Here is a 22,500-nt window from a genome sequence, read left to right as displayed (position 1 = left end):
ATACTCTAAATATACTCAAAGTGCTTTTCAAGGGTTACCATACTAACAGCAACACTTAAATTGGCACCATTATATCGATATAATTTTCTTTCGAAAGAGCCACCTTATGTTGGCCTCCTCTTCCGACCAGGTACAACCAATTTTACACCCGAGTAGGAGATAGGATGTTGCGTAAATACCCTTTTTTTTCAGGACTCAATTAAGTGTTGCTGACAACGGGACTCGAACCAGAAACCTACAGTTGTAAAGAAAAAAAAAAGAAACTGGAGCTTAAATTTATTTCTATTTTTATAAATTGAAAGAAAAAACACCACCCCCCCCCCCCAAAAAAAAAAAACCCCCAAAAAAAACCCAAACAAACAGAACTAATTATGCGAACATTTTCATAGAGGATTTCAATAATTGTGCATTACGCACAATTACTAGCAGTGATAGCAGGTTAACTCACTCAACCATAACACCTACTATATCCGTAGCTTACCCGGGTTACTTTTACCCCATGACTATTTATTACTCTTTTTTTTTCTGAGACGAATTATATGCGTAGTATCAAAGCTAATGTTCTTAATTTTTACATGTAAATGGTAGTTGAATAAAACTACCTATGTACATGCTCATTAGTTTTCTCCAATCTTGAAAAGTAGTAAAATCTCTAGGATTGAGTGATTTAAGACAGAAAAAGGAAAGTCAGATAAATTCCCACTGATTGTAAGCCGTCCAGTCTCTTACACAATAGCATAACAATGAGTTAAGATCATGGGGATCCGACAGATCAGTAATAAAGTTTCAATTTAAATAAGATTGGTAGTAGTTGATTAAGTGCTGGCACGTGAGATAGGGAAAGATCAGGTTCATAAGGAAGATAAATAATCCCACCTCTGAAGCGGAAATACTTTAAACTAGATCTATTTGATTAGCCTCATATAATAACACGCTAACGCATAATTAAACAAATAGGAATAATGATAATTTTAACCAAATTGAGCTGTCATGTTGAAAGGATTCCAATTAACAAAACCTTTCACAATATCACAGTCTAATGCTATGCCACTATTTTGTTATGATGATCTATCCAAGGCCTCAAGTTCCTCGCCGCATTCGTGTACGGTCTCGAACCTTCCATGAACCTTCGTCACAACGCAACGCTCGACTAGATGCTCTGCGGTCTCAGGCTCTTTGCCACAACGCGTACACGTGGAACAGGTGGAAAGTCCACACTGATGAAGACCGAAGTTGATTCGCCGCCACCCAGTGACTCCTCATGCTGGATCAAAAGCCTGGTAACTTCTCTCCCAGTTTTCAGAGTCTACGTCCCAGCCCCCTCAAAGGATTGAATTCGTCCAAACCGACTTTCATCCCGTATGTGCAACCCTGTCCGAAGTCAGGGAAGCCAAGTACAAGGGTTGCCGGGATAATTTCGACCCCAAACGGTGGCATCGTACATTATGTGCTTGAGAGGGGTTTCCCCACTTCCCTTCTCTGTTTTGAGAAGCCAATCAGCTTTAATCGTCTCCCGAAGGACATTAGGGGTGGGGGGAGGACTAGATTGCTGTCATAGTCAGACCCCCATTCTATGGGCGTTCTTTCCAGCATTCGAAACTATGCGCATGGACTTGCGCACTTGTACACCACCCTTCTCAACGTTCTTGCTCCTACCCCACACTGGAGCGCAATATTCCGGAAGGGCGGAAGTCCTCAGAAGTGCTTGATCAGTATCCAAATAGTATCCCAACAGTATCCCGCCAGCTTCCTAAGAAGATTATTGCGTTTCTCTGTCTTCCGGGCAACACCATCGAGATGGGCCTGATAGGTAAAGCTGCGATCTTGCGTGAACCAAGATACTACGTATTCAGCTCATATGGGAGAAGCTGGTCCCCAACGGGGACGTTCCGTTTACGGGTGTACCAGCCACTGCATGGATGGTATGCTATAGCAACGGTTTTTGAAGTGTTCATCTTTAGGTACCATTTGTCAAAGTAGGCTTTGAATTTGGTAACACCCTCGCCGAGGACGGTCTCGAGACTTTGAGTAACAAGTGCCCAGTCGTCCGCTTATCCCAGTCTCAGGGAGGAAGTGTTCGGCATGTCACTAATCTAGACATTAAACAACATTGGTGCCAGAACAAATCCCTGAGGGACTCAGTTCCTCAGTTTCCTAACTTTGCTCGTGATGATTCCTTTGGTGACATGGAATTGTTTTTCGTCTAGCATTGAAGAGACCAGCCTTTCCGCTAGGATGAAACTAAGTAGGCAGCAACTATGAGAGTGCAAGTAAAGAATACATATGTTATACGCGCACAAACGCACGCACACACACACAAACACACACACACAAACACACACACACATATATATATATATATATATATATATATATATGGTTTATAAAATATATGTATTATAGATTTCCACTGTTTGATCGGTTGGCGTTGACTTACGATACCAGTCGAAAACATTTATGTTGTTCACTATACATACTAATTTTATATGGCTTTAATTAACCATAACACAATCCGTGTGGAGTGGGGTAATGTATTCAAAGGGACGCACCCCAGGAAACGACGTCGGGACTAGAATTGTCCACGATCACTGTCACCGATCCGGCCACCGATCACGCTGAACATTTCTTGACCTTTTTAGACAAGCCCAGGCACTATACCGCTGAGCCACCGAGCCACACTATTAGATTTAACAGACCAAGCTACCCAATCATTTCTGCTCTGTGGAGCTTTTATATAGCGCAATATCCACCCCACGTGCTCAAAGCGATTTACAAAGGGTCCCGGACCAATAGCAACGCGCAACATGTAGAATGCGACATGATGCCTGTTGAACGATATTTCAATTTATTTTTTTCTGACAGAGACAACGCTGTTAATGCCCATGTACCAATTTTACATCTAAGTACGGTGAGAGCAAATTGCCATTTCCAAGGATTCAACAAACCAAACAAAAACAAAAAAAAAATCAACTCCCTTTGCTTGTGAGGCAATTGCGCTACCAACTGGACTGTGGAGATCTCCGTTTAAGATAAATAGAGGGTTGTGGGGGTTTTAATTTGGGTTTTTATGTTGTTTTTTTGTGTTTTTTTTTTTGTTTGATTTTTTTTTTGGTTTGTTTTTTGTTTTTGTTTTTGGTCTTTTTGTTGTTGTTGTTTTTCTTCTTTTTTTTTTTAAGATCGGTTGCACAAGAATCATAAGATATTTCCAGAATGTAAGAGACATGTTCGCACAAGTTTATGAGGTAGCGCTCGGAACCCCGGCCGGTTTCCGCTTGACTTCGATCAGTGAGGTCAATCTGACATTTCTAATGACGGGCGTTGTGCTTAGATTGTCAAAACTAAAAAAAAAAATGTGGAGGGGCAGGTCTTTTAAGATATGTCACTGATCTTCTCAAACAGTTTTAGTTCCAAGAATTGGGGATTGAAAAAACAATCTGATATTGATTATAATCGGAGAACGAGGTCGTTGCCATGGGAAATTCACTCCACGACATGTCATCGCGGTGTGTCCAATCTCTGTGATCATTTATTGTCAGCAGCTCTTGAATTTACATGGAAGTTGTTTAAAGTACACGAATAAAGCTGTGTGTATTCATCTTCAACGACGTGCACTTATTTGCAGGTCTGATAACCTTATTCCTTATGAGCTTTTTGTTGTAATGGAAATCTAAGAAAATGACGCAATAAATTGTCCATTACAAAAATGTTAAATTAGGCCCATACGTGGATTCAGATATCAGACCTGCATATATGTATACGTCGGTCTTAAACGGTCAAAATTTGTGGATGATTTGTGATTATTTCTGATAATTCGAGTGACCAAAAAATTGTTGTTTCTATTTGTCCTAATCTAGGTGTACATATTTGCAGGTCTGATAACCGAACGCAATTATGGACTTGATTTAACATTGTTGTAATGGACTATATTGTGTGTTGGTTTGAAAGTATTTCCATTACAACAATGAGCTAAAACAATAGGGGTAATCGGACCTTCAAATAAGTACATGACGGTGCTAATGGTTTATCCAATGTAAACTATTTTTCAAATTGTTACCAAACATACACACACACACCCTAATATGTATATTTTTTGTATATAGTTTGATTTAAAGGAAAGGAGGGGGGGGGGGGGGGGGGGGAGAGATGGAATTTCGTGAGCCTAAAATTCAGAAATTATATCTTTTGTTTGCTCAATTCTAATCTTCTTCAAGTACTTTGCAACATGTAAACTGCATTTAGCTCAGCATCTATAAATAATGTAAAAGGCAATAAAATGACAATTTGACAATGTTATGGATTCATTGCTTGCAAATAAAGTGGACAAGTTTGAACATGGCCTGAATGTTGAAATACATGATGATAGAAGATACTTTCTCATGAGGTAAGACATTTAAAAAATATAAATCTAACTATATTATTTCATTTGTTGTTGTTTTTTTTTTTTGTTTTTTTTTTTTGTTTTTAATTTTGTTGTTTTGCATTTTACATAATCTTTTATTCTTTTTGTTGTTGTTGTTGTTTGTTTCATTAAATGGTTGAAGCGTATTTGCTTACAAGACTGACTAGTCAGATTTTTATCGTCTCTTTGATGTAATGAAAATACTTTCAAAACAACATAATGTATTCTCCAACACAACAATGCTAAAAAAGTTTAATGATTACATTGAGTTATCAGTCTTGAAAACGTAGGCATTGAAAAAACAAACACGTGAGCATCTATATGGAACAATAACCACTTACGAGCTCAAGGCGCTTTACAAACAGTCCCTATCCAATAACAGCAACACTTAATATGTTGGACGAAATAATACACCTGTTAGGCGATATTGCATTTTTTTTTCCAACAGAGACAAAGGTGTTGACGGCCTGATACTCATTTTTTACCGAGTACAGTGAAAGAATGTTAGTAAAGAACCTTTTTCGAGGACTAAACTATGCGCTGCTCAGATCGGGACTCGAACCATGGGCCTTTCAGCCCGCAGATTAGTGTTATACCACAAGACCGCATAACTGCACACAATTTGCACTTAGTTTTGGATCCCTTTGCGCATGAAATATCATGCTGGATTTAATGGATAAGGCATTGTATTTCCATGCAGGAGATATTGATTCGGATCTCATTTTACCCTGAGCAAGATACTTAGCCCCCATCGCTCATTATGAGGCGTGCACTACGGCTAACGCCAAAGTTATCTCAGTCTTTTCCTGAGATAGAACCTTTAAAAAATGTCCCTGGAAATACAGGGAATACCAACTGCTCCTATTTCTTTTTCAATGTGGAGATGTTTTCCTTTTTTCTCGTGTTCTTTATTGCCATTAATTTTTATGGCGTAACCTGTCAGTAACACATTAATCATCTGACACATGTGTAGATGAGTACCTAGTGACAAATGTAAGTAGTTGGTACTAGTAAAAAAAAAGCATAGATAAATTCAATAATACTCGTATTATGATTCTGAAGGCTTCAGGCTTAGGGAATGCTCACACATTACGTCATCAGCTAGGGGAGAAGGAGGTCTGCCAAATGTCGACAAGTGTTGACATGGGGGAGGGAGGATGTCGGACCAAAGATAATGTCATCAAAAAGTACCCAATTAACCTTCATCAAAAAAGCATTCCAAAAACTAACAAAAAGGTGAAAAATAAATAATACGACTGGAGAATTAACAACTATCAAACTTATGAACTGCTTGTTTCCTCCACTTTGCTTTCTGAATTCTGTGCTGGCTCTACTTTTATTTTACCAAATTTTAACTGCCTTCTTTTATTTTTTAATTTTAAAAATATTATAATTATCATATTTTTTATGACATCAAGAAGCTGAATCCTTTGTATTATAATATTGTGATTTTATTCATGCATAATGTAATGGTACACAATATTCTATAAAATGAATAAGGGAGCGTTGAAGAAAATCAACTCTTTCTTTCTATAGCATGATGACGTCATGGGGGAGAGGTGGGGCGGGGGGAATCAGGTCAATGATGACAAGTGATGACTAGGGTGAGAAGGGGTAAAAAAAGGCATATTTTTACATACATATGAATAAATCTATAAATGTTTGCGTGTGTATGTCTGTATGTACAGGGAAAGAGAGAGAGAGAGAGAGAGAGAGAGAGAGAGAGAGAGAGAGAGAGAGAGAGAGAGAGAGAGAGAGATAGAGATAGAGAGAGAGAGATAGAGAGAGAGAGAGAAAGAGAGAGAGAGAGAGAGAGAGAGAGAGAGAGAGAGAGAGAGAGAGAGAGAGAGAGAGAGAGAGAAAGTGGGGGTGGGGTGGGGTGAGATATGAAGTGTCGGCAAAGTCATATGGCGACTGTGCATTGTGTCTGTTCTGTAGGAAGTTTGATCAAGACCGGAAATCCGATCCATTGGCATTGTCGGCAAACTCACCCGAATGGTTTTTCCCATGACGTAACTATAGTACTCTTGTCGGCCATTGTTTTTGCCCATAACATAATCCTGTTTTAAGTTTTCTTACAATTTTAACCACATTGTAATAATTATGTTAGCCTGTGAAAATATCCTTTACATTATCAAATTGTTTCAACCATCCATGAAACATTATTGAAAATAAAACAATAAAAATCTAACTCAATTCCTTATACTCAAAACTCTTTACAAGAGGTCCCAAGCCAACAGCACTGTCTCGTGTAAAGGGCGACGCATGACGCCTTTAATGCGCCATTACTATATTTTTCTCAACCGAGACGTCGCTGTTAACGACAAGGTACTCATCTTACACCTGAGTGAGTTAAGAAAACATGAGTAAAGAGCTTTTTTCAAGGACTCAATGTTGTACAGGTCACGGATGGTTTCAAAACAGTGACCTGCAGTCAAAGCCGAGTGACATATGTAAGGGAGTAAAATAAAATCGTTCCTCGCACTGACAATAAGTTGGACACCCCCCTCCCCTTCCCATTAAAAGAAACAAAAAATAAAACAAATAAACAAAAAGCAAAACAAAAGAAAAGACAACAATAAAAAAATAAGCAAAGAACAACAATAACAACACACATACACACACACACACACATACACAAAAGTTGGGTTTTTTTTTAATCATTGGTTGGCAGGGGGGAGAGATGAGTTGTGAAAATAAATTGATTCTCCAGTTACACAAGACACGATATACGACGATGTCTATGTTAAAACTTATCAAAACAAACTATCTATACCGTTTGTTTGGTATTGTAAATACAAACAAGCCAACAAAAGAACTAAACGAAACGACCTTGACCTGGATGGGATTGAAAGTTATTGATATAGGACGAAAAGTTTGAGGACGTCTCAAGCAAAGGCTGGTCTATAATCGGTGGGCGACAGCTCGCCGCTTCTCATCACATTCGGTTGGTTCTGGCAAGCTCATCAAAATGCGATGAATGACAATATGATTCAAAAGTGTTTATAAATAAGTAACTGAGAACCTGGTGGGTGGATGGGGGTAGGTGGGGTGGGGGGGGGGGGTAGGGGGGGTAAAGGGGGGGGGGGAGATGTAACAGCGTTGTCTCTGTTGGAAAATATCGTCTAATTGGAGTTATGTCTCTACCTACATGTCAAGTGTTGCTGTTGGCTAAGGACCCCTTGTATTGCGTTTTGAGCACGTTTAGTGGATATTGCACTATATAAATGCTCAAGTTATTATTATTAAAGTAAGATACAACTCTGCAATTCTTGACTTGTTGATGATCATTTGAATTCATTGGTGTTTGAAGTAAAAATAAAAACTTCCGACGAAACCGAAAAAGCCATTTTGTCATTGTATTGCATATCATTGAATTAATCCAAATGGAATGAAAAGTTACAAAGATACATTACCTTTTTACTCGATGTCTACCTAATAATTTGAAAAGGACCCTGGTTTGACTCTCGAACCGCCTCGTATAATCGACCAGGGTTAAATGATGAATAGATTAAAATTTGATGAAATTTCCTTTATTCATTCCCAAACGGGAGTTGTTTTTTCCCTCAATGACAATGGGGAAAATTGTAATAAGTCGCAGCGCAACGGTGGAAAGTGGGCCAGGGCGAGATGACTTTTTTGAGGCTACACAGCGCGGCAAGGAATCGAATTCTCTACTTTCTTGGTTCGCAGTTCGCATAGAGGTCTGTCCCTCGAGATGGCCCCATGAATAGCTGCTGTCAGACCAGGTGGAGATCCCTTGCATCGCCTCAAGTGACAGCAGGCCCGAATATGATTGAGTGAGTGAGTGAGTTGGTTCGCATGGAAGGCCATACCGACGAGACACATAACTTCATAACTGGCCAGAAATCAGGGGGTCTGAGTTTACATCCCGAGTCAAGGAAGGTCGATTTTTGGAAGTTTTTTTTTTTTTTTTCATTTTTCACTCTGCTTTGTCTGGCACTATTTCACGCACATCCTTTCAGATGTTTGTGTCCATAGAATATACACTGGACATGTGAATGGTCTCATAAGAAATAGACAATGTTAGATCTGCGGTTGTCTCGTAAAAGAGACCCTAGTTTGACCCCCATTATTGCCCAGTAAATGGATCCTGGTTGAACAGCGAAGTGTCTCATAAGATAGGCCCTAGTTTGACCAATTATTCGCTCTTATTTGACACGCCTCGTAAATACCATGGTTTAGCCCACGAATTGCCAGGTAAATACCGTGGTTTGACCCACGATTCGCCTTGTAAATTAGACTCTGATTTGACCCACAAGACCATGTCGTAAATTATTCAATGATTTAGCCCATAAATTGCCTCGTAAATTAGACTCTGGTTTGACCCATGGATCGCCTCGTAAATTCGGCATTGACTTGACCTACGAATTGCCACGTAAATTACACCATGTTTTAACCCACGAATTGCCACGTAAAGACCATGGTTTGACCCATGGATCATCTCGTAAAATAGACACTGGTTTGACCCATGGATCATCTCGTAAAATAGACACTGGTTTGACCCACGAATTGCCACGTAAAGACCATGGTTTGACCCATGGATCATCTCGTAAAATAGACACTGGTTTGACCCACGAATTGCCACGTAAAGACCATGGTTTGACCCATGGATCATCTCGTAAAATAGACACTGGTTTGACCCATGGATCATCTCGTAAAATAGACACTGGTTTGACACACGAATTGCCACGTAAAGACCATGGTGTGACCCATGGATCATCTCGTAAAATAGACACTGGTTTGACACACGAATTGCCACGTAAAGACCATGGTTTGACCCATGGATCATCTCGTAAAATAGACACTGGTTTGACCCACGAATTGCCACGTAAAGACCATGGTTTGACCCATGGATCATCTCGTAAAATAGACACTGGTTTGACCCATGGATCATCTCGTAAAATAGACACTGGTTTGACACACGAATTGCCACGTAAAGACCATGGTTTGACCCATGGATCATCTCGTAAAATAGACACTGGTTTGACACACGAATTGCCACGTAAAGACCATGGTTTGACCCATGGATCATCTCGTAAAATAGACACTGGTTTGACACACGAATTGCCACGTAAAGACCATGGTTTGACCCATGGATCATCTCGTAAAATAGACACTGGTTTGACACACGAATCGCCTCATTAGATAGACCTGGGTTTGACCCCCAAATCGCTCTTTAAGATGAGATAAGAATTTACGTAAAAGGTCTCTGGTTAAATCACGACGTCAATTACTGGTCTTTACCAAATAAGGCACATTGGTGTAATCTCCGACATAATGCTAATCCTAATCCACTGGTCAGGATAATCCTGTTGATTTCATGTGGTCAGTGTAAATTGAAATAGTACAACAGAAGGATAAATGTCACGTAGGAGACTGTGATAAAATGACCTTTTATATAAACGGGAGGACAATGTTGGTTTGTTTGTTTTGTTATTGTTTTTTTTTTGTTGGTGGGGGGGGGGGGGGGGGGGGGTTTAGTTAGTGGAAAGAGGGGGGGGGGGGGTAATTTGAATTATTTTAACGATTTCTTAAATTATTTTGTTGTTGCTATTGTTCTTTCAAACAACAACAATAACAAATAAAGCATCCACAACAATAACAACAACAAAAACAATCAGCAAAGACAAAAGCAACACTCTTTTCTGATTGAAAATTTGACATGTTATTTTTTGTTTAATATCAGCGGTTCTCAAAACTTAGCTGATCGCTACCCTAGAGCTGATTCACCCAGTACACCTCCCCGCTTTATCTCCATCAACACAAAATGACGAAGCAGATAAAAACAAAAAGATAGTTTTGTGCTAATATCTCTCCCTCCCCCCTCTCCCCCCTCTCTCTCTCTCTCTCTCTCTCTCTCTCTCTCTCTCTCACTCTCAAATGCTGTCTCACTCACGTACATGCCAATGGCACTATAAAAGAATGCACCTACCAATATCAACTTGTTAGCGTGCGTCCATGAGTTTGTCAATGTTTGGGGTCATGGGTGTCGCAGATCCCCTCTTAGAACAATGGTGAGATGATCTCTGGACTTTGAAAGAATGTATGTTACAACGCTGAAACCCCTCTCCATCAGATGTGACGTCCGGGCAGAGATGATGAACAACTTAGTCTCTTTCCAAAGTGCAGGGAATTTGCAACAAATTGCTGCTCTCAACCAGAAATCTTGATACTTTTCCCGCTTTTAACGCAAAATAATTTCGCGATTCAAACAGTTCTTCTTGGGTGGTGGATCCAGGCAAATTGTTAATATCAAATTCCTATGGATTCAGGGTCCGTGCTGGCACATCGAGATTAAGGAGGTCCTGGAAGCGATTTCTCATATCAACTTCCATTTTTTCAATGTGATCTGTGAAGATCCGAATGTCGTCATCAGAGCTATGCTCTGCAATATCTTTAAGATTTGGATATTTAGTGGTTTCTTCGACAGAGGGAGCGCCTGTAAATAGGAAGATTTGCTATGAAGCTGAATGTAGCAGATTTTGCTTGGATCATGATGACGTCATTAACTTGTAACTTTAGGTTCAGGACGTTGAACTTCCAGTAGTTATCAGACAGGTAAATTACTTTGTCTTTGATTTCGTTGAGCTTGTCGGCGATTGGAGAATTGATTGACTGCGACAACGGATTTAAATAGTGCGGATAATCGAACAATACATTTCCCTTTAGAGAGCTATCGAACCTCTGTGTTGAGCAGTAACCTATTTAACTCTTCATCATTCTCCACACATAGCTGTTTGAAAAGGCTTGAATTGAGCACGTACGCTTTTAACTGTTCATGGAATGGCTCGTAAGATTTTTAGCCACAAGGTGTTATCTATGAATCACACAATGTACTGATAAAATGTTTGGTACAACCTCTTTCAAAATGCTGTAAAGCCACGATAGCGCCCTACCATGGCAGCTGCCCCATCTGTGGCACACGCTACAACGTTTGTGATTATCGCGAACAGTTTTGTACAATGTTTCCCTCTTGGTGTCAGTAGTTAAGGTGCATGCGAAGAGAAGTTCTTAGCAAAGGTGATTGCCTTGTATAAAACGATCATAGATCAGCAGTGGGGCATTATCTTTGCTGAGTGTCGACTCGTCAAATTGAAGGCTGAATTTGGTTACTTTCAAAATCTGAATCACTTGACCTCTGCTTCTCCCGCCTTTTCATCAATTCACCTTTGAATTGTGCTGTTACTTGAGGATAAAGACTTCATTACTGGTTCATGAGCTTTGTGTAAAACAGTCTTTATAGCCTCCCGTATGTTTGGGGCAACTAACGTTTCACATATGGTGTGAGGTTTGCTTTAAGAAAATCAAAAGAACTCCAAGTATAATCCATTCTATGTAGTTCCTGTGAGACTTCATCGCCCCCCAAATTAAAATTTTACTTTCATCGCCCCCCCCCCCCCCCCCCCCCAACAGGGAGCAATATCGCCCACTTTGAGAACCACTGTCTTATACCATTTCGTCTTGAAATATTTATTCTTGGGCTTTTGTACAGCGCAATGTCAAATAAATGTTTTCCAAGCCAACAATAACATTTGATACCTGTAAGGCGCTAATTATAATTATTGTCTCGACAAAGTCAACGGTGTTACCCTGGTACTCATTTTACTCCTAAGTGAGATGAAATTATTTTGTAAAGAAGTGTTTTTAAGGATTCATATTTGCGCCGACCGAAGTGGGGCTCAAACCAGTGTCCTACCAGGTCCGAAGGCGAGAATGATTTATCATTATCATTAAATACACACACACACACACACACACACACACACACACACACACACACACAAGATCGTAATCCCTAATCCTGAATAATCTATGACGTCCCACTTTGAATGACGTCAAAAAATAAAACCGTACAACTATAGTGTGTCCTTGTGTTTGTGCTTTTTCTGCTTCTGATTCCATCTTAATCACTGCCGGCTTCTTGACGTCACCAATAGGTTTACTTGGGCCAGAGCCGAGAAGGCTATGTGGTCTTGTGGTATGAATATCGCCTTCGGACCGGAAAGTTCAAGGTTCGAGTCCCGCTCTGAGTGGCACATAGTTGAGTCCATGTGAAAAGGCTCTTTCCTCACATTTTCTCACCGTGGTCAAGTGTAAAACGAGTATCTGATCGTTAACAGCGTTTTCTTTGTGGGGAAAATTGTAGTATCGCAAAACAGGCGTCATGTCTTTCTTTCATGTCAAATGCTGCTGTTGACAACTCCTTGTAAAAATCTTTGAGCATGTTTAGTGGAGATTGCGCTACATAAACGCCCAAGAAGATAATAATTAAGTACAACCAGTACCATCGTTGATGGCCTAGTGCACAACTCAAACTGAATTCCGTTCTCAGGAAGGAGTCTTCTGGCTTAACACGATCAATCAGCGTTGAGCTTGTTCAGTAACCGTTTAGGTGACAATGTCCAAAATATTCTCATCCCAGCTTTTGCAATGGGCCTTTGGTAGGTACACACTATTATCATATTCAGTTCAGGTGTTTGCAAATGGCTGTCTTCAGACTGTAATGAACATGAATTAATGTAGAAATGCTACAAGTGAAACAACAATGTTCAAGAAATCCTATAAGAACTCTTTCATTTTGGCATTTCTACTAGACTCAAATGGACCATAAAATATTATTATTATCCTTATGTCGGTCCATTGATGGAGATCGTTGTTTAAAACTAGAATTCCCTTTATTCATCCCATAGGGGAAATTTGATTTAAGGTCTATCGCAAGGGAAGACTGGAATAACACAACGTCAGCCGCAATGCAGCGCCGCAAATTGAGCTAGGGCGAGGTGACTTGCTCAAGGCCACACATCGCGGCAGCGGGTGATCCAACTCGGTACTTTTCGGGTACGAAGCAAAGACCTAGCTAGGTTTGTGGCACTGCACTGCGGCTGACGCCTGGGTTACTTCAGTCTTCCTTGGAATACACCTTAAAGACACATTTCCCAAATGAGATCAATAAAGAGAATTTTTAAAAATTTTCTTTTTAATTATTTTTATATGTATCATATCATATAAAAATAATTAAATAATTAAATAATAAATAAATAGATAGATAAATAAATAAATAAGATAAAACCAAAATGTTGAATAATTATACACATCAATGTTCACATTTGCAAATTTTTAAAAATAAGGTTAAACCAAAAAATAATCTTCTATCTCTCTCTCTCTCTCTCTCTTCTCTCTCTCTCTCTCTCTTCCTCTCTCTCTCTCTCTCTCTTCTCTCTTCTCTTTCTCTCTCTCTTTCTCTTCTCTCTCTCTCTCTCTCTCTCTCTCTCTCTCTCTTTCTCTCTCTCTCTCTTTCTCTCTCTCTCTTTCTCTCTCTCTCTCTTTCTCTCTCTCTCTCTATCTCTCTCTCTCTCTCTCTCTCTCTCTTTTCTTTTTTTCCTCTTCCCCTCGGCTACGTGTTTGCTGCATCCCCTACTTATAGATTATGTCGCTGGTTAGCTGACATTGAAACCACTTAATTGTGTCCTCTTCTTTCTTGAGCATTTGCTACATCTATGATCGGTTGGTAACATGGTTCCTTTCTTTTCCGTCACGTTAATATGACTCGACTTTCACAAGCGCTGTTTTTTCTTTCGTCATTTAAAGCCATGATTCCACTGGGGCTATTTTCGGTTACTATGACGTCAAAAGGACTTTTGCAATTTGCCAGTTCACCGTGAACAGGATGATGATCTATCGAAAAGTATCCCTAGGCCTTTTTTTTTTAAAACCATTTTAACTGGCGTGTTAAAGATATCTTTTAACTTCAAAACTGGATTTCTTTAGAGTTAATTATTTTCCCCATTATTTATCCTGCCATAACTTGAGATCGATTCATTTTCATAAATAAAGTAACAATTGGGATTTGACTCGGACTTCAAATGACACCCGAAATGATACGTTGATACTGTTAAATTGACCGACCCCGACCCCTGAACCCTCCCTTTTAAAACGGTAAAGGAGAAAGAAAAGAAAAAAAATAAAGAAAGAAAGAAAAATGAAAACAAAAGGAAAAAGAAAGAAAGAAAAGCGGACTGCTCTCCCTCTCTAAAAAATTATTTATGATAATAATAAATTAAAAAAAAAAAAAAAAAAAAAAAAAAAAAAAATGTACAGGAAAAAAATACAAAGCAAAATAAAAAAAATAAAAACAAAACAAAACAAAAACAACAACAACAACAACAAAAACAAAAAAACAAAACAAAGCAAAACAAAACAACAGAAATCATAAACAACAAAACGAACGAACAAAGTAAAGAAACAGAACACTTCACAAACGTTACTTATGCCATAGATTGGAATGCGAGCCAATCAATCCTCAAGTGTGAGGTCATCATTGTGGTTTGGCAGAGGACTGGTCACTTGCCCATCCAAGTGTTAATGAGATGATTCCGATCTCTGATTACGTTCCTCACTCATGTCTCCGTCACGATTCGCTGATTCGCGCCGACGAGACATATTGGCTGACCCTCGGTGACCCCAGATTTGAAACGACCTGTGGCTGTCACTGACCTTTTCAAATGGAAAGGCGGGAGAGGGAAATAGAGGCGTTGTATTTGTGTGTGTGTATGTGTGTGTGTGTGTGTGTGTGTGTGTGTGTGTGTGTGAATACGAGTGATAATCAACTTGGTAACTTAGCTCATAGACGTTCATCGGGCTGTTTGTTGACGTTTTGAAAAATCAACATTTCTTACCATAATGACTTTCAGTTACATACATAGATAATATATATATATAAAAAAAAAAAATAATGACTAAATTCCCTATAGTCATCCCCAATAAAGGATAATTTGTTTTTAGGGTCTATTCTTAGGGAAAACTGGAATTACCCAGTCGTCGGGGGCAGTGCAGCGCACAGACTAGGAGGCCTGTATTCTCTATGGTGCAGCGCCGCAAAGTGAGCTAGGACGAGGTAACTTGCTCAAGGCCAAACAGCGCTGTGGGTAATCGAACTCGGTATCTTCGGTTAAGAAGCAACGACCAGACCTCTGAGCCACGCTGTCCCCCGGTCCCAGTTTATGAGCTCTATCAGATCACACAGATACTGCCGCGCATTTTTCTGTGGCATATGTTTAAATATGTAAAAGGTGTTACTAAATTGAAGGGACCCCAATTTCGGCTAGTCGGCATTTATTCACAATAGCTATGGCTCTGCCCTGCTACCCGAAAAATCAGCCCCAAAGATCCTGGCCGAGCATCAACAAAGGCTGTCTGTGGTATCTTCAAGTCTGGCAATGCAATGCGGTCACAAATATCTTTGGAATGTGCCAAGCAGCCAAATCAGTCTACCCCAATATGGAGAAAAGTCGTGACATTTCACCTTTTATTTTCCTTGTTCCAAACTTCCAAACTCCTTCGGAAGACTAATAATGAATGGCTTGCTTAATATTGAATCATAAGGTAGCACACTATTTTAGTAGCAGGACGTATAGGCAGATTCTTAAGATTACGGACGTTAAAGAGTGAGGAAGGATGATCCTCATTGATGACCAGCATATATTAGGCTAGAAAATAAGAAGCCATCACTCTGAAACCAGAAGATCAATTACACAAGTCCTCCAGGAGTGGTTTTACACTTCCAATGAGATTGGAACCAGTTTTCTTACATCACACTTTTGCTCACTATTTTGACGCAGTTATGAGAGGAATGGGGGGAAATCTTTATTATTTTTCCATGTGCTCTTGTCATTGGTGACTGCGAAATGTGCTCAAAATGATCTACATAATAAAAAGTGTTCAGTTTTCGAAATATCCAACTTCACAATAGACACCTAGATAATCACACCTCTCGGACAGTCGTCCTAATGTAAACAATGACAGTGATTGGATGGCATAAATAGCGATCGACACAGGTTTTACTATCAATGGCATGTGTCTAAGTAAAATAGCCACTGTTGGTTCTACCACTTGATCAGTAGAACTAAACAGAAATGTATGTGTTAACTTAAACATTTACCATTTGATCGGGAAAATCGTGTGATAATGATAACTAGTCATCCTTCTGGTGGTATCAAAACAACAAGAGAGAGAGGTCGATTTCATTCACGTTATTGTTTATAAACTACTCAATATGTCTGTTTGAGCAAGTGTGAAGGTGTGCACGAATTCCATAATTTGATTGGTCAAAAAATTGGTCAATTGGTTTATAGGTCGTTTTGTTCAGCTTGACTCATGGGTATGTTTACAACGTTCATAAACAAATCAACGTGTTTTCATTTGTTAAGAAATAACCAATCGTTGGACAGAGCAGCAAACAAATATTGTGATCGAAGACTCTGTGGGTCGAAAACCCGAATACAGCTCCCATGGCATTTCCACACTTGACAACACAATGCATAAAACTCGACAGCATGGGTTAACTTTATGAGAAATGCTCAGGATCAATGGGACTTATTGTTTCGGTTAACAGGCATGCCTTCCTGACGTTGTCATTGAATTAACCAGTAGATTTTTCACCAATCAAAACATGGAATTTGTGACACATCTTCACGTGCTCGGACAAACATAGTTGGTGGTTTATAAACAATGTGAACGAATTTGACCTCTCTCTGATCATTGTTATTGTTTTTATATTGACAAATGGGTAACTAGTTATCACATGGTTTTCTTGATCGTATTAAAAACGTTGAAGTTTACACATAGTTTTCTGTGCTGATTCTATTGATCAAGCAGTAGAACATTGGGAATTTTACTTAACACATACCATCGATAGTAAAACCGGTGTAGTTTGCTGTGTCTACCAATCACTGCCATTGTTTACATGATGACGATTGTCCGAGAGGCGTGGTTATCTACCGGTTAAATTAGATCTATGGTTGTATCAAAACATTGAGATAAACACTCACATCATTATATATATATATATATATATATAATATATATATATTATATATATATATATATATATATATATATGGGGCAGACTCGTTCAGTTGTTGACATAATGGTAGCAATGCTTTTACCAAATTCACGCAACGGCATTGAGGAACTCGTTCAAAATTTCAAACACATGGGTTGAAAAATCCTATAGATAGTATGCGCTTGGCCGAGAAGTTCACAACATTGCCATCCGGAAGTATAACGGACCAACACACAAAACTATGTGTAACCATAAACTTTTATAGTCTGGTTAATACAGTTTAGTGAGAATCACTCACAAACGCGGATGGCAAAATACAATAACAAATGTTTGAGTGACTTCATCTTCGTTCTATCTATATTACAATGAAGCTAAAATATATTTAAAAAAAAAGCTCAGAACAAACAAACAAACAAACAAATAGATAGATAGACACGCAAACAAAACATTTAAAATACGTATATCTTTCTAAAAGTTTACAAATGTTGATAGCGAGAATGGTGCAGAAATATTGAAACTTAATAGGTATGTTTATTTTGTTATGCGACTTAAGGGGGGTGGGGGGGGGGGGGGGCGGCATTGTGATCAAGTTCGAAACTTCCAACTCAGAAGTTCAATAAGTATTCTGTCTATCCGTCCATATCATCACCCATATTATTTCTTACCAAATGGTCTTATTTTTGTTTTTGTTGTTGTTGTTGTTGTTGTTGTTGTTGCTGTTGTTGTTGTTCTTTTTCTCTTTTAGCACCGACCGATTCTCAAATTGAACAATTTGACATTAAGAATTATCAATATGGTCTAGATATAATTACAAATCAAAATCTATTTTTAATGAAAACCAGATGAGTTCAAATAACTGAACTGCTACGTTTTTATTCTTACAGAGGATAGTTGGTGTGCCTCGTATTATTTTGGCAACTGCGCTATGGTAAAATTGGGTTTTTCCCCAAAGTTATCAAAGGATTTAGATATATAAACAATCTTTAAAAAAATTGTTTTTGTCGTTGTCAGTGCAAGATTGTGTTTAAAGTTCGAAAATGTTGTTGTTTTGTATAAGACTCGTTTCCCGTGACCAACTGATTAACCAATTATTGCAATGCAATCCTAATAGGACAGAGAAGTCGTGACGTCATAACTTCTACTTTTCCGGTTCTAAAATCATTGGAAGTATGTATGTAACCAGTTCTTCTGAGGACTTATAATGAACAGGTTACATAATATTGAATCATAAGGTGGCATAACTATGTTAATAGCAGGATGTATAGGCATATTATTAAGATTGCGGGACGTAAAAGAGCGGGGATGGATTATTTTTATTGACGACCAGCATAATATGTATTATTTAGACTAGAAAATAAGATGCCATAATTCTAAAACCAGATCGATTATACCCGATATTTATCCAGTCCTCCTGAGGACTGGTTATACACTTCCAATGGGATTGGAATCAGGTTTCTTGACATCACGCTTTTGTTCCCTATTCATTCATGGTGGTGGTAGTGATAGCACGTTGAAGTAATAGCAGCATAAGTAACCTTCCCCCCCCCCCGCCGTTTAGCGGAATATTGCCTTTTGTCCTCTAAGTATTTTTTTTTTTTTAATGATAATAAATAAGCAGAGGACCCAATTTGTATGTTTTCGGCTTTACTGGAAGTGCGTGGCGATCCAACTTGATTGACCGAAGGCACGGCGAGGGCACAGTTACGGTGGACCGAGAGGGGGACAGTTACTTGGGCTTGGGGAGGCGTATGTGACAAAATAGCTACCTACTTAACGTCACATGACTAAATTCTCCGTTTAGGCGGCAGTTCCAAACGAAAACATACAAACACCAATCTTATCGGCAAGCGTGGTTGTGTGTGAGATAACACACTTGACTCATTGTGTTGTTTATCCTTTTAGACTGCACAGTTCGCTTTTTTTTTTTCTTTCTCTCTCTCTCTTGATTAGATGAGAGATCAGTGGCAACTAGCAGAGCGTGTAACCTATCGGTGGGTGAGTGGAGTAGCCGGCCCTGCTGTTGTTCTATTTCACACTTCAAACACTCAGTTAGTTGAGCACGGGATTTATGTGAGAATTCGCTTGGACTGACCGCTGGACTATACGTTGGTTCACTCAAGCCAATAATTTGTTTTATAATAAAGTTAATGAGAATTATATTTGTAATCAGCACTATGAATGAGCGCTTGCCAATTTCTGTGATCGGATTTCGATTTCGTTTTCATTCTTTGAGTGTTCTGTCCATTGGCAACAATAGCAACAGCGAAGAAACTGATTTATTGATTGATTAATCTTTCGATTGTGTAATTGATTAGTTGGATGATTATTAAACATTACAATTTAATGCCTACCATCAGAATCTAGAAATTAGTTTTAATTGTTTATTTATAATATACTTTCACTTATGAATATTTCTGACAACGGTGACACAGCTAGCTTACACAACACTGGATTGGCACGGGAAAGAAAATAAGCTATTCTTTAGCTAATGATGAGATCATTAAAAAAGATGAAGAGTTACTAGACGTCTAGTGTTTACGTCACTGTGAATGGTTTTATTGGACTGTTCATGTTTAGATATGTAAAGTTTGTGAAAATTTGATTTAAACAAAACAAAACAGTTGTTTATATTGTTTGGCTTGGTGAATCCAGGAAGAAAGTTTTTGTATTTTTGACAAAATTCATTATGGATCCCCGTAATATTTTACCCGGATTTTGTACCTGCCCCGCCTTCATGGTGTCGGCTTATTACTTCCAGGTAAGTTCCATTATTTCAACGTAACTAACAAGAGTAGGTATATCTTTTAATATCTTTTAAAGTAATTCGAGTGCGCTTGTTGCAAACCTCAGAGTAGATTAGGCACTCCTATTTCTGTTGACGCTATCGCATCTTGCCACCTCAAAGAGCAATTGAAGAGTCCTCCGTGTGTGGAAAATAAACAAATGGGGTTTTATTATCAAATATTAAGTGCCTATGTGATTTGATGATATAATGTGTAGGTAACCCATAACTACTGTATAACTGTATACTTCTTAGGTATTATCTACTCTATAGAAATATCTGTTCTCAAGGAATCAAATTGTTTGCAATAAATGCTTGTCATCATCTTACCCCCTAACCACTTTTTTCTTTCTTTCTAATATTGATCCTTCCATTCGTTCATTGGCGATTCAATCACACACACACACATGCACACACACACACACACACACACACACACACACACACATATATATATATATATATATATATATATATATATATATATATTCGTCCATCGGTCATTCCTTTCATTCCATATCCACGGGAGGAATTCTTTGTCCGATTATTAATAATGAAACACACTTATAACAACAAAAATATCATCATCATCATCATCATCATCATCATCATCATCATCATCATCATCGACATCATTATCATCACCACCACCAACAAGAACAACAGCAGCAGAAACAGCTATTACATGGTTAGTAACAATTTCTGTACCTTTTGCGAGATAAATGTTGAGAATAATACTATCAGAATCAGAACCCAAAAAAATATTTATGGAAATATCTGTGTGTGGAAAAAAAAGTGCGATGTTAGTCGGAGACCTGCATCAGTAGATGTTTTAACTTTTAAAACTCTGTGCAATTGCAAACCGATTCTCATCGGCAATGTGTAGCAATACAAACAAACGAGAAGGTTACCCTTCATATGAATTAATAATTCGCAAATCAAACCACTTTTCCATATCCATCCATCCGTCCGTCCATCCACCCAGTCAACCATATATTCACCCACCCTTCTTTAACTTGCATTCATCCATCAATACATCTGTTTACATTGATCCATTCCATCTATCTATTCAATGCCCATTTCACGTATTCACAACAAAGAATAATAAGGCACAAACACGACACCATTTCATGTTTACAACATTGCCATTGCTCTTCTTGAATAATAATTTTCAAAAAAAGATGTAGAAAAAAAAAAGTAATAGAGTTCAAGGTGAGAACATTTCACCAGGCCTACTTCCCCCTAATTACGATATGATTAACACAAGCTGCTCACGCATATTTTTAACGCTTCAACAAAAACTAACGCGTCACGTTTCGAGAGGTCGGTTCTTTCTGTCTATTTTTTATCTGGTCTTCTTTCTCTATTTTTTTTATATTTTTCTTTCTCTTTGTTTGTTTCTTCTTTTTTCCCCAACTTCACCAGACACGACGTAACAGCTGTTTATGTTTTGCCTGAATATTATTATTTTCCAGGGACAGTTTCTTTCCGGAGACATTTCCTCGTCCTTCTAATCGTCTTCTTTTTTTTTTTTCTTTTCCTCCTTCTCTCCTTCTACAAATCGTCCCTTCCCCGTCTCCTCCTCCCCTCCTTCTCGCCGTCGTCATCATTATTATTATCATCATCAACATCATCATCGTATCATTATACATTTTCACCTCCTCCTCCCCTCCTGTTCTTTCTCCCGCCCTACTCATCCTCATCCTCTTTCTCATCCTCATCACCTCCACCACCTTCTCCTCCTCCATCATTTTTCTCATCTACTACTACTACTTCCACTACTACTGCACTGCTACTACTACTACTACTACTACTACTACTACTACTACTACTACTACTACTACTACTACTACTACTACTACTATTACTACTACTACTTCTACTACTATTACTATCACTATTACTACTACTACTACTACTACTACTACTACTACTACTACTACTACTACTACTACTACTACTACTACTACTACTACTACTACTACTACTACTACTACTTCTACTACTACTCCTACAACTACAACTACGACTACTTTTTGTTGGTGATATTGGTAAAAACGGAGATAGTTTTTTGCGTAATGAAGAAATTGTTCAGCTAGATTATGTTGATATTTTTGATGATATGGTCCTTTAAATGCAGATCGATCGGATGGCTTCTGTACGCTCTTGAAAGAAAACATGAAAGTTGTTTTATCTCTTGGATACAATCGAAATGGGTTTTGATTCCCAAGCAAACACGGACGTATTAAATACAAATAGCTTTTGATGATTCAAAACTTGATGCCTAATGTCAAGATAACATGTGAGACGGCAATATGGATTTAGAATAAACAGTCATGTAAATACATAATATGAACAAAATTATGCCATTTTATTCCATTCTTTAGGGCGCTCACTTTGCCATGGGTTGACATGATGATTCGTTTACATGGATCGCAGCATCAACTGAATATA

General features: G+C 38.6%; 1 protein-coding gene across 4 annotated transcripts in view; it reads left to right on the top strand.

Moving 5' to 3' along the window:
• Positions 1-3,482: 3,482 nt before the first annotated feature.
• The window catches only part of LOC144977058 (uncharacterized), a 116,189-nt gene continuing 97,171 nt past the window's right edge, over positions 3,483-22,500 (top strand). Inside the window, exons 1-2 of one of the 4 annotated variants that reach the window (XM_078921795.1) lie at positions 3,483-3,584; positions 4,212-4,381. Coding sequence is in view for 1 of the 4 variants with exons in the window: in XM_078921789.1 (XP_078777915.1) it covers positions 19,951-20,022 (72 nt within the window). In the remaining 3 variants the exon portion in view is untranslated. Of the gene's footprint in view, positions 3,585-3,912; positions 4,031-4,211; positions 4,382-19,019; positions 20,023-22,500 lie in introns of those variants that run through there. The other 3 variants (XM_078921793.1, XM_078921792.1, XM_078921789.1) reach the window with 3 other exon arrangements.

Source organism: Berghia stephanieae, chromosome 7, assembly GCF_034508935.2.
Source record: "Berghia stephanieae isolate SIO BIC M18660-M18661 chromosome 7, UCSD_Bste_1.3, whole genome shotgun sequence".
NCBI classification, from domain to species: Eukaryota; Metazoa; Mollusca; class Gastropoda; order Nudibranchia; family Aeolidiidae; genus Berghia; species Berghia stephanieae.
This window is presented reverse-complemented; position numbering and strand designations above follow the sequence as displayed.